We start from the raw sequence: 14,062 nt of genomic DNA, 5'->3' as shown, positions 1-14,062 counted from the left end.
TTGATGAATGAAGTGCAAGAGGAATCATATCAGATGTAAAAATGCTTGCCTTTTCATTGTGAATTTTATTTTTGAGCACTCTAGGGTTTAGGGATTTTGGTTTGTTTATTATTATGGATTTATGTGAAAATCAGATATTCAGATATCATCTATAGGCAATGAGTTGAAAAATGTAGCTATAGTGTTGTAAAGGACTGTTTCTGATCATATAAACTATGAAACTAATATTGAACTCCCATAGGCAGACAGCCAAAATTCTACTAGGATATCATAACCATATAATCCAAAATGTGTACATCAATTATTGTCTGCAACATTTGCATCTGAGTACTGGAACCACTCCATAGATAGACACATTAAGGATGTTTATTACATTTGAAAAAAAAAAAAAAAAAAGAAAGAAAGAAAGAAAGAAAGAAAGAGAAAAAAAAAAAAAGATTTAAGTATAATCAACAGTCTTTTATGTGAATGTGTATTTTTAGCTCCAAAACTAAGGAAGCCTCTGTGCTGTGCTGCTTCATGATGTTTGAATAACACACTCATTTTGTATTCTTACTGCTGGTGAGAATTTGTCAAAATGCTTTTGTTTTTGATTGCTATTTCCATACTGGCTATGAGAGGAAATAAGGTCTTGGAGTTACTATATCACATATTTCTATTAAAAATATTTCTGTATTTCCATTCAGATGCTTAATTAAAGACTGCTACTGAGCCGCTCATGGTATAGTGGTGATTACCTTAAGTTGTGTGTGTACAGGGCTTGGCTAGCACTGTCTTCCAGTTGCTTTCTTTTTGAGGCAGGATTTCTTCCAACGCATTTGGAGTTTTTCCTTACATATTCAAGATTTCCCGAGTCTATTAGTCAGTATCCCAAGGCAGTATGTTGGTTGAGCTGATCTGACTTTTTTTATTATTTTTTTCTGTTACTTTATTGGCATCTTTAGCTGTAAGAGTGAGGTGCTAATACATCTGATATAGGAATTTTGGCATTTAAGGTTGGGAACAGCTCTTCTTAGTGTGATTCCAATGGTAGACATTTTTAGGTTGGTCATCTAATTCAGAGGTCTAATTAATACATTATCAACCTAAATATTAGGGGTATGCAAAAATATTCTATTTTTATTGATGAAGTTATTAAAATCAAGTGTAATGACTGGGATGCCATACAGGAAAGTGAAGTAAATGTGAACACACATGTATTTAAAGCAGGTTTATGAAAAAAGAGCTGTTACTGAGCTGTTACTTTATATCTTTACCTAAAATTTGATATTTTCTCCTGTTAATTAAAGAAGAAACATGACACTTATTTTGTATGAATGTTGACTGAAGCAACTAGATCAATAGATCCAGCTTTAGAAATTCTGACCGGATAAGGATTTTTCTGCTCTGGTGGAAGACCAGTTTAAGCCAGCATAAATGCAAAGTGTTTAAACCTCTTCTGACTTCTCTTTAATTTCTCAGATATACTTTGTGAAGGACTGTTTACACAGAATCACAGAATCGTAGGGGTTAGAAGGGACCTCCAGAGAGCATCGAGTCCAACCCCCCTGCCAAAGCAGGTTCCCTACAGCAGGTCGCACAGGTAGGCATCCAGGCAGGTCTTGAACATCTCCAGAGAAGGAGACTCCACCACCTCCCTGGGCAGCCTGTTCCAGTGCTCCGTCACCTCACTGTAAAGAAGTTCTTGCGCACATTTGTGCGGAACTTCCTATGCTGCAGTTTCCAGCCGTTCCCCCTTGTCCTGTCTCCACACACTGCTGAAAACAGTCTGGCCTCGCCATTCTGCCCCCACACCTTAGATATTTATAGACCTGGATCAGGTCCCCTCTCAGTCTTCTTTTCTCAAGGCTAAACAGACCCAGTTCACTCAGCCTTTCCTCATAGGGGAGATGCTCCAGGCCCTTCACCATCTTCGTGGCCCTCCGCTGGACTCTTTCCAAGAGATCCCTGTCTTTTTTGTACTGGGGAGCCCAGAACTGGACGCAGTACTCCAGATGAGGTCTTACCAGGGCAGAGTAGAGGGGGAGGTTCACCTCCCTCAACCTGCTGGCCACGTTTTTTTATTGCACCCCAAAATGCCATTGGTCTTCTTGGCCACAAGGGCACACCGCTGGCTCATGGCCAACCTGTTGTCAACCAGGAGACTCAGGTCCCTCTCCGCAGAGCTCCTCTCCAGCAGCTCATCCCCCAGCCTGCACTGGTGCATGCAATTATTCCTCCCTAGATGCAAGACTCTACACTTGCTATTGTTAAACCTCATCTGGTTCCTCTCTGTCCAGCTCTCCAGCCTGTTCAAGTCTCGCTGAATGGTAGCACAGCCTTCATGTTTATTTTTGTGTTGTCTCTTTACACCAGGTGCCAAGTGTATGCAGTCTACCTCATCTGCTCACCAACAGTGCTGGGAGCTGTTGTCAGGTTATGTGTTGCCGAATGAATGGCAACTGCTGAATGCTGCACAGGCATACCACTGTCTTTTCACTTTCTGGTTGGTAATCCAGTCTGCCGTTAGCAGGTTACCAGAGGCCATGTGACAAGGCTGTGGCAGTGCTGATGCTCAATACACCATAATTGCAACATGACTATATAGGGAGTTTCTGAAAACGTGGGCTTCATTTTTTTTTCTGAAGAGAATGAATATTAGGCATATTAATTGAACACAGACCAACCAATCAACCAAATGAAAACAATCCAGTCTGCTCAGAGAGCTTGTGCATGCCCTGCCCCTGGAACTGTTCAGGCCCAGGCTGGATGGTGCCCTGGGCAGCCTGGTCTAGTATTAGATGTGGAGTTTGGCAGCCCTGTATGTGGCAAGGGGGCTGGAGCTTGATGATCCTTGCGGATCAACCCAAGTCATTCTGTGATTCTATGACTCTATGAATCCACAATACAAACAAAAAAAACAGTATGAATGCAGTGCAGTTCCTGGCACAAAACCTTCACTTTCAGAGAATTACAAGTTACCAACTGTGCTTATCAAGAATTCCCTTCTTACAACTTGTAACTTACATAAAATGTCTGTTATTTCATTATTCTTTAATCACCTTAAATTTCAAAAGAATAGATGGTCCTGAGTATTAAGCCAAAGCATTTTTCATTTGAAATAATCCAGTAAAATCAAGCAAAATATATTTGTTACTTTTTGTGGTATTTTTTCTCTGCCTTTTGCGGTAGCCATACAAAGACATTTAAAGTGTAGAGAACAGGCAATACAAAATTAAGATTGTATGCGTTGGACATATTCGCTTATGTGTTGTTTTTATCTGTTCATAATTTTGAAAATGTAAGGCTTAGTATGCAATACACTCATTCTGTTTTTAAGTCCAATCCCTAATTTAACGTTTGATGCTAATCATAAATCCTGATCTGATTCAGCATACTTGGCTTGATCTTTGGTGTTGCATATATTCAGGAAAGCCAGAAAGATAGTTGGGCTACCTGGGGTAGGCTGTGAGCTTCTAAAGCCAACACAGTAAAAGAAATGAGATGGCTAGTATCATGTGTGGTAGGTTTTGATTTCCCAGCCACATCCTCTTTGTTGCGTGGATGATTATTGACACAAGTTCAGATTATGAACATGACTCCAGAAAAAGCTGAGAATTGCATTTATGAATGTGTAATGAGCCACATTCACACAACTCTCCACATACACTTGTGCACAGAAGCACTTCTTGAAGAATTGCTATGAAGCAGAGGAACATTCCTGTTAGCACTCAGAATTGCCTGGCTGATGGAGTGGAGCTAGTAGAATGCTAACTGGGACATTTGACATGAATCAGTAAAATACATTTATACTTTTTTCAGCATCCAAAGCACAGTTGGCTTTTATCAGTATTAGATCTCTGCCAGTAGCATTTAAGTATCTTTAAAAAAGAAGTAATGGACATAGTACTCGTATTTAAGAACTTCAAGTTACAATATTATCACATGCCTTGTGTTTATACTAATATATTGTTTAAAAACACATTAAAATATTTAATGTACCTTTCTTACCATCATTTTTCCTTAGAATTTGTATTTCTTTAGGGTTAGCTAAAGTTCGTTATCAGGTGTTCAAGATACTTGTACTATATATGCTGAATTCCTTTTTGGAGTCACCTCTGAATATCCTGCTTTTCCTGACCATTTGATGTACTTAAATGCATAAAATGCACTTTTATTCTGTGCAAATTTCTGTGAGTGAACAGAACAATTTTTGATGTAGGGACAGCAAAACAGTATTATTCTATTTGGGGCATTATATATTATTACGCTTCCAAATGTCGAAGCAATACTAGCATTTTAACATTTTATTGTATGGTAAAATACATTTGTTAAAAAAATATGAAGGATAATTTATTCTAAAATATTGTGAAATCCTTAGAATAAATAAACCAGTAAATACTACTTAACCGAACCCCAATCGGTAATAGGCTGCAAAATAAGATAAAAGTTATTAGAATAATCCTTTTATTGAAAGAGAAAATTAGATAAGTTGTGCTGATTGACTCTGAGGCCCTCCTCGGGACATATAAAATGAAGAATAAACTGAACGTGATCTAGTCCAAAGAGCCTGAAGAAATCCTCACATCATCACTAATTACATTTTTACTTTTTGGATATATTTTGCCAACTCTTCATTCATTTACAGTGATTTTACAGCATTAATTCCTTAACAAAACTAAAATGCTTATCTTTAAAGTAGATGTTTTTATGCATTTGATTTTACCAGTAATAAATTTCATTTGCAGTGAAGTACTGTGCTTGAAACACAACAATCGTAGCTTATACAAATATGTTGTGTTGAACAGCATAGCATTTTGTTAATTTCTTGCTTAGTACAAATTTCTTACTCCTTGGGCACTTTTTTCTCCATGATTTCATCTCAGTTTCACTATCCTTCTCCAAACTGTTTGTCTACCTTAAGTCTCTTCCTATCCTGTTTTCTCAGTTTAGCTTTCACTCAGTTCTTTATTAGTCTCTATCTCCTTTTCAAGTCATACCAGTTTCCAAACTTCCACATCTCAGTGTCAACCCACAATACGTCTGCCTTTGTGCTTGCACTAAATGCTATGAGTGAGTTGTTTTAGGAACAAATGTTTGAAGTATTTTATAGAGAACCAAAAAATTATCAGGACACTTAACAAAGAGCCATTAAAATTATAGAAAGACATTAATCTATAGAGTATTTTTGAGTCAGCCATTATCTCTTGCTTTCAAATATCAACATTCTCCATTTTGATTAGTGACCAGTCTAAACTTTTCCTATTTGCATTTGGGAACACAGACAATAGACTGGCTACCACTGTTCATCTATTATTGTTTAAATAGCTGTCACAGCTTCCATAGTGTCTATTTCCATGTTATCTCATGAAGAACAAAATAGAATGGCAACATACCAAGTGTGAAAATGTGAAAAATGTTACTTGTATTTGGCCCAAACCTTCTGTTGTTCACAGATAAAATCTAGTTTGATCAAAAACAGGTTACTTTTTGAAACTGAGGAGCAATTGGTTTAATGGATGTGGCATCTGTAAATATTTTGAAGATAGGTGTTGGTTTCAGACTTGCCTGTTATGGTGATTTAGTTCCAGTGTCACGTACAGATTCACCTTTGCTCTGATACTGCAGAGATTTCAATAATAGTTTGTCCAATCCTTGTTTTTCTGTTAATTTATAACATCTTGGTGGTCAGCACAAGCCAAGACAGGCCTGGCCACTTCTTTGTTCAACCTTGTTCTTTCTTTTCATCTCTTTTACTGTTCTGCTCCCAGCTCTGACAATGGAGTTGTAGATTGAACCTATTTCTCCTCTTGCCCCGACTTTTCTTTGAATGCTTCCTTTGATGTATTCAGGCTAAAAATGCCAGATCTCTGTCTCCCAGCAAGGGCTTATCGTTTCTGCAGTGTTGCTCCGCTAGCAGGTTGAGGACCGTTAGTAGTTCCTTTGCAGCAGTTCAAAAGATGCTATGTTAATGATTATTTGGAAACAAAGATGGAACACTGTGTTGAGAAAAGAGAACTTAGGCAGGAATAGAAGATTTTTAAATGCTTCAGTGGCAAGAGGTCATATTATTATTGCTACTAAGATATGTGGTTTTGTTTTAATTGGCCATGTTTACAATGTGCTTTTTCTTAAAAATGCATTTTTTCAAGATTCCCTCAATCATTGCTTATCTCACATCCACAAATATTCATGCTTCCTGTGTATAATATGTACATTTGCTCTGTTTCAAACATACTCACACTCAAAGTTTATTTCACATGGGACATCAGGAAAACAAAGCCACATTAGTCTGACATTTTTTTCTGAGTTTAAATTTCATTAAACTAAGTTCACTGTAAGTTCAACTCTCTAGTCTTCCCCTTCAGTGTAAATTTGTTTCTGTTATTTATTATAATAGAAGAGTTTGGATTTTGAGTTCATTCTATTATCCATAACTTTAATCCTTTGAAGTTATTTTGCCTGTTGAAAAACGGTGCCGTACATTGTTGAGAAAACCATTACAAACATGTTTTGAGCATGCCTAAAATACAGTAAAAAACATGTATTTGTAATTAAAGTAAAGCAGAGACTTTAATCCTTTGCCCAAAATCTCAGGTAAGACCTATGTTAGGAGTTTTCTTTATCTCAACGATTACATTGAAAGAACAGTTTTTAAGCAAAGTAAGGTCTATGTATTTTTTTAGGTAGGTGAGTTTTATCTGATATGTTTTAAAACATTTTTTCAGCTCAAGGCCTAAAATTTTAGTAAGATTTTAAGTTATTTCAAGAAGGATAAGAGATTTTTGGCCTATCTATGTGACAAACCTAGAGGCATACTTTCACATTTGTATAATTTAGTTCCATGATGCATACTAGTGATTAAACTCTTCCTTTCTATGCCATGCAAGTCAATACTTTCTCTGGGACCACTAGTATATGGAGGACTTCAGTCAAAAACTCACATGAATACCAAACAGGAGGTTTGTAGCTTTTTTAACATTGTGTATGAAACATTTGTGAAAGCCATATTTACATCAATCAAAAATAATATCGTGCAGCCTTTATCAGTCTATAATAATTTTTGCTTAAGTTTGAATTGTTTGTTATGATTAATGAACACATAACAATACTGACAGCAGTTTGGGGAAAAAAAAAAAAAGAGAATTATTCTTCACACTAGAACGTGATTTCAGAAGATGAACTAGCAGGAATACTTGAGAGCAGTAATGTAGTTTACAGTATCCAGGATTACCTATTTGTTTATTTTTCCTAATGTGGTGAATATATCTATAATATTTTTAAAGTTGAAAAGAAAATAAAAAACTATTATTTAGGGTCAAGTTATTGTATGTTACAACAAAATGATGACAGACAGCAGAATAGCGTGAGGAATAGATGATGCACACAGAGTACATTTTTCATAGTCTACTTTTAATCTTGTAAGATATAGGTTCAGTCATCTACAGCCAGTTTTTCTGAACAGTATGTTGAGATCAGACTGGAAAATCTGATGAAATACACTTAACAAAATCTTTTTATGGGCTGAAGCTTTCCTTGGTAAACATTACTTTGTTTCACAAAGCTTAGCTTGGTAAACTTTTTACTTAAGACTTTATGAGAAAGTAAAAATTGTGCCACAGATTGTAAAACACAGAGAATATTAAATGGGCTTTTACTCCTTTTGTAGGCTACTCTCAGCCTAAGCCCCTGTGAACTGAGAAGAACAGTTTTCATGGTATGGTTGATCATTCCAAATGTAGATCTTTCTATCTGAACAAGTCATCTGAGGCTCCTCTTACAGTTAACAGGAACTTCTAGAGGAAGATTTTTCTCCTTCTGTATCCTTCTGATGGCTATAATAGTTTATATGGATTAGCACCTTAAAACGCTGTATTCCTCTTCACTAGCTATAGAAAGAGCCAGGTGGGACAAGCCGAGGAGCCTATTTTGGCATTTCTGTGCCAAAATAGATTGTGGATGCAGCTTTTACGCTAGCACCATTAAGTTGTGGCCAGCACAGTGGAGCCCATGAGGAGATGGAGAAAGGAACAAGCAACTGAAAGTGCTTAACAGAGATTTCTTTTGTCTGGAATGTTGATGGAAATGAAATTCTGGGATGAACAGGGATTCTGAGTTACACTGTGCTTTCCCTTGGCTGCTGAAACACTCTAACCCGTTCTTGGAAAAGACTTCAATTTTTCTATCTCTAGACTATTACCACTTTACAATATACAGCACCTCACTTCTTTTTATTTCTTTTTAGGAAAATAGCGTCAGGAATTTTATATCATACGTTTCCCAATGTGTATGCTAGAATAAAAAGTGAACTACAACTATTCATTAAAACTGTAATAAAATACATTGCAGAAAAAAAAAAGAAATTAATACACCTCAAAAAATATGTATCATGTTGATCAAAGCTAAATGAAATAGACTAAGGCTGACAAACTCTCATGTAGTCAAACAGCTGTGCAGAGTTCTGTATGCATTCTGATGCCACGGAATTGTACTGAGATACATCAGTGTTTCAGTTAATGACTGAGCCATTACTAAGACAAATATGAATAGATATATATATCTAAATGCATGTATAAATAGTTTTCCTTTTTGAAGAATTCAGATTAACATCTGGTGCAATGAGCTTGACCTAAATTTCTGTATCATATCAACGGTAGTCTAAAAATATTTCAAAAATTAAAAAAAAAAGAAAAAAAAAAGAAAAAAAAAAAAGACGTATAATGAAGTTTTTTTTTTCTTCTTCTTTTTTTTTTTTTCTTCACTTACTTTATAATCCACTCACAGATTATCTATGAAACACTAATCTTAGAAGTCTGCAGACTCGGGGAGTCTTTTCCCGTTGTGATGTCACAACTGATCAGATCTGATTGTTATGATGATTCCACTAAGGAGTTGAGCACTAATTGTTAGAACATGTCTGTGTTTAAAAAAAATTAGGCCAATGATTGTAACCATGCTGTTAATATCATTTATTGTTCAGAGCATGTTTCAGCTGTGCGAATCAGGTATACTTTTTTGATTAAAAATGCCTAGACAGTCTGTAGATTTTCTGTTTGCAGAATCTTCTGACCTGTAAATGAAAGCATTGTGTGGGAAGGGTTAATTGTATAGCAAACCTTATGTTCAAATTTTTCTCTTATATGAAATATATGTCATGCTAGCAAATATTCTATTGTCAGTTCAAATAGAACACAAACTAAAATGAGATAATTGGTAAGGTGCCCATAAAGTCAGCTTGAATATTTTATCACGAGTATATGTGAGATAATATTTGTTTTAAAAAGATTCTATGGCACTGTAAACTCAGTCTCATTAGAGACTGCATTTAAAAGGCTTATAAAGTTACTCATTAATGTTATCTTGTTGTATCTCCACAGCTTTTTCATTAAAGAAAATTCAGCAGAAAGCATTTTCTCCTGATAGCAGGAACCAATTTGCAATAAATGTTCTGGAAACCACTAGGGAAGCCATTACTGAAGTCTAATAAAAACAGACAAGCGTAACTTGTTCTATATTTTTGTTTCAATCACATACAGATGAGACCCCGCTCTCCACACCAACTGCAAGAGACAGCCTTGACAAACTTTCTCTAACTGGGCATGGGCAACCACTACCTCCAGGTTTTCCATCTCCTTTTCTATTCCCTGATGGATTGTCCTCCATAGAGACCCTTCTGACTAACATCCAGGTAGGCCTTTCTGTAGATCAGCTTAAAGGAGTGGAGAGGAGCCAGTTGTTCAGATTTGTCTACATTAATACAACCATTTTAGCTTAATCAGTTCATAAGATTATTTGGATAAACTAATTTGCTGAAACTTTCTAGTAATTTGGGATTTAAAGAAACCGCAACAAATGAATGAATTTAGAAGCTGTCAGTTACAGTACATAAAAAAATAGATTGTGTATTAGACCACAGCAGAGAATTTGATGAAAATGGCATTGGGGTGTTTAATAACATTGGTCTTAAATGCGCTTTTTATTACAGGCTAATGAAATGTATCTTACTATTTAGGTATATCTCATTTACTAAACAGAGAAACATTTCTTTAATAAATAGTTATTTCAAATTGCTGCAGTGCCAAGGTGGAAGTGATATTTAAAGCTATTTGAAATGTGTCTCTCATAAAAGCATTCACAAAAACATTCACAAAAAAGCACTTCTTTTATAAGTAAGCTCATTTCACTTAAAGTAATGTCTTCAAAGAATAGACTTCAAAGGGTATTACCAAATTTTCTGCAGATTTCCTATTCAGTAGTCAGAATGTCTATTGTGTGCATAGTACAGCCTGATTCAAATATTGTCCAAGGTATACATTTGCCTAGATGTTAGTGTTTAATATTAGAATGAAGAATTTTTTTCCCCACAAATTCAGTGATCATGTGTTCTCCAGATGCAATTTTTGCAGCGGTATGTTGCATGAAGAAGCATAATGTTAGTGCAAGAAATAATGCAGCCATACTGTATTCATTACATACAACCTTTGTTTGTGCAGCTTCTAACTTTCAATATACTTTTTTTTCCTGCAAATGTATTGAGTCAATTCAGTTTTATTCAGAAAGCACTATGCAACACAGGGCCAAAGCCTCTTTGCTTTGTTTTCCTAAGCAAACTCTTTCAACTTTATGACCCTTTGTATTTGTTTTATGAAAAGTATACAGGATCCCTTTATTAGTGATGTTTTGAGTTCTAACAACGAAAAAAGATAAAAAACAGTTGCTGTTTAGAAATAAAGTATTATATCTGCCTGATACAAAAGAACATAATTGTAAATGGTTTTTTTTGTTTTGTTTGTGTGGATTTTGTTTTAGTTGTTGTAACTTTTGGATCTTATACAAATTATAAAATATGGTAATTCTGCAACATTTAGCATTCTTCTAGCAGACCAGTTGAAATCTATAAAGAATATTTTTTTCAAAGGTACAAAAAAGTTAATATCTAATGTTTTTGCTTTGCATGCATGTACAGTAAAGTTCCTAGTAATTTTTTTGACAAATGTGTGCAGTCAATGTCTCTAGACAGCAACCTAATGAGCAAGGCATTCAGCATCAACAGGTTAGCTAATCTCGTGATTGAATAGGAGAGTGCTGCACGACTTCAGGATAAATGACTGGGATTAATTTGCTAAGAATGTATTCAGTGTTGTTTTACAGAAAACACGAACATGAAATTCGGTCATTGCTTTCATTGCTTTTTTTTAAATTATTTTTTAAAACTAATCTTATGTGTTGAAGAGAGAAAATGAGAGCCAAGATCATTAAGAAACCAGAGACTTCTTTTTGCTTTTTCTCATTGTGTTTTTTGACTTACTGTTCCTTACTTTGATTTTCCACATCATGACAAATCACCCATCGGGGTAAACAGGTTGCATGTAAAACTCTTTGGATTTTTTTCAATATGTCTCTGTGTCTCACTGTATATCTGGGAGTCCTTTCACATACCATCAAGGCATGTTTGTTTGTTTTTTTCCCCATACATTTAAACCTCTATCAGGACTATATAAAAAAATACTTCACTATACGTACCTATTCATATACATATTTAGCTAGCTTGATTTTCCTACCTTGATAGAAAATGATAAGTATTCTCTTTAAAACAATAGAGGCTATTATAATAGCCTGTGCACAGTGGCAGTTTCTCTTATCAATGACATTTAAACAGTGTTTTCCATATTCTGTGGTTACTGTAATGAAAGGACTACCACAGATACTTAAGTGAACTATGGCCCAACAGTTCCATAACTGAAGTACAGGTACAAGTTCAAACTTCTTAACAGGATTTGTGAAATGGGGAAATTTTGTACTGTGGTCACTGCTCACAATATGGTTTATGACTTTATTAGGAAATACATAAGTACCACCTGAAATCCATGATGCTTCAATACATGGGACAGAACTCTTGTCATTGGGTCAATTTTCCTTTATTCTCCTTTAGTCCAGGCACATCTTGCATCCTTTTCAGTACAGAGGTATAAATTACAAAGAGTGGAGCATCAAACTTTCTCACCATTCTCTTTTTTCAGCTGCACTAAGAATAGGTTACTAGCAACCAAGCAGATTTAACTTTCTAGAAAATATCATTTTGCCTACAGTTTGTTCCCTGCCTCCAATGTTAAGGTTCTTTTAAATAAGAAAACAGCAAAAATCTAGCCAAGGTCTAGATGAATGATTTTGCTGTTCTCTTTTTCCAAGCATCACATATGACCAAAATGCAGACATATCACGGGACAAATGTAAGTTTGCCTGTGAAATGCAAATGAAATGTACCTTCATTAGGTCATAGAATTGGGGTACATACGTGACCTGCCACATGCTGTGGTGGAGAATGTCTATATTTTACAAATATGAAGGTCATATTACTACATAAGCAAGCAACCTCAGGCTACACAAACATGTGAGGATGGGATGGTGTTATGATCTACTGTACTGACTCAGTTTTGTGCATAATATAGAAACTGGGTGCCTTCAGAAGAAATTATGTAGAGTCTGTCCTGCTTTAAAATAGAACGAAGTCAAGGTATGGGCAATAGAAACTCTAATATTGAACATTGTCAGAGTGAGGAGGAGACATGGGGACAGTGCTTTTGAGTTAAGTAGAAAATTAGTGAACACTTGATATTTGAAAATTGTGTGCAAAAAGTTGTGCAGATGTTGATGAATTTCGGTAACGCCTGTTAATTTAACTTGCGTAACTCTGGTTACTTCCTTTAAAACTGTCTACTAAACACTAATCAAGTCTTCCATGGGTATCAAATCTAAACGAATAAACCTTAATCCATTGCTGTCCAACCTTTTGACTTGCCTGGGCCTCACTGTGCGAAGAGGAATTGTCTTGGGCCATGTACATGTAGGTCACTCAAAAATTAATGCTTCCTACTTATTTTCATGGAAACTACAATAGATATAATGAGCACAGTACCTTTGTTTGATAGAACAAATTCCCAGCTACAAAACACTGCTTTTCAACATAGTTACACCATTAGCTATGCATTTCTACCAGTGATGAACATTAGCCTGCATGCCATGCTCATCAAAACCTGAACCAGTAGAGGTGACCCACTGTCACTTGTTGCCACTCTTGAAACACATCACCTAACACTTCTCTGTGCTCACATCCATTGTTTGGTCTCCACAAACATTCAGCAAGATTTTATCATCATGTGAGTGGGTGCCATTTTTCCTATAAGGAAGAGTTCAGTGATACCACTTCCATATCAGATGCCATTTTATGTCTGCCCCTCTACTGCTGTCACACAGCAACAACATGTAACAGAATATTGGTGGGAAGGTTCAACCTTTACTGCCAATACCAACATCTGCCTCTGATGTTGTAGGCTGACATAATAACACACAAAAAATTACTTTTGGAGCAGCCTTCATGAAGCGTATAATGTAGTTAATGTATGTAAATAACAAAACATTTTGATTGTTAATATTTTTATTAAAACAGTAATTAAAAAGAGCAAAAAACGATAAAACTAGTGGGATATCTGACCAGTATTTGTGAAACTAACGCATCAGTCTGATTTGATGGCGGTGGTTCCAATTCTTAGTACTCAAGGTTCTCAAGGTGTCCATTAGAGATTTTTTATGAAATTTTACTCTCCTGTGCTTTGTTCTAGACAATAATTGTTCACAAATATACAAATTGTACAAAAGGAATGACAGGAATAAGGCATGACTGTGAAGTGAGGGATATTTTTCTCTTATAAAAGTCTAATAAAGACACATGGTCAGATTTTTTTGTTGAATATCTCATTGCAAATCTCACATACCAATTCAAGAATTTATTGTCAAATGAAGATGGAGTTGCGAAAGTACCAAAAGATCAGTGGTTTTTCTTGCAATCTTGAAACCTATTCTCAATTCCTTTACCATAACAGAAAGCAAGGTTACTTTTTTTTTGCTTTTCGCAAAACCGTGTTTAGCCATTATATCAAAATACATACAATTTTTTGCCATACCTTAAGCTGGCACTGCACCGTGCCCTCCTCCCTGTGCCTTGGTTTCACCTCAGACAGTGCTAATAGCTCATTGACGGATTGTTGTTGCCAAGAGATGGATGCATGCCCAGGCCGGGCAGGGC

The 14,062-nt window shown here is 35.8% G+C and overlaps 1 protein-coding gene across 5 annotated transcripts in view; it reads left to right on the top strand.

Moving 5' to 3' along the window:
* The window catches only part of DACH1 (dachshund family transcription factor 1), a 356,177-nt gene that overhangs the window by 296,749 nt on the left and 45,366 nt on the right, over positions 1 to 14,062 (top strand). For all 5 annotated transcript variants that reach the window (XM_042867808.1, XM_042867810.1, XM_042867806.1 and 2 more), the window contains one exon: positions 9,516 to 9,667. In XM_042867808.1, the coding sequence (XP_042723742.1) occupies positions 9,516 to 9,667 (152 nt within the window). The remainder of the gene's footprint in view (positions 1 to 9,515; positions 9,668 to 14,062) is intronic.

This window comes from Lagopus leucura, unplaced genomic scaffold, assembly GCF_019238085.1.
Source record: "Lagopus leucura isolate 7727_CA_CO unplaced genomic scaffold, USGS_WTPT01 Super-Scaffold_100001, whole genome shotgun sequence".
Taxonomy (NCBI): domain Eukaryota; kingdom Metazoa; phylum Chordata; class Aves; order Galliformes; family Phasianidae; genus Lagopus; species Lagopus leucura.
This window is presented reverse-complemented; position numbering and strand designations above follow the sequence as displayed.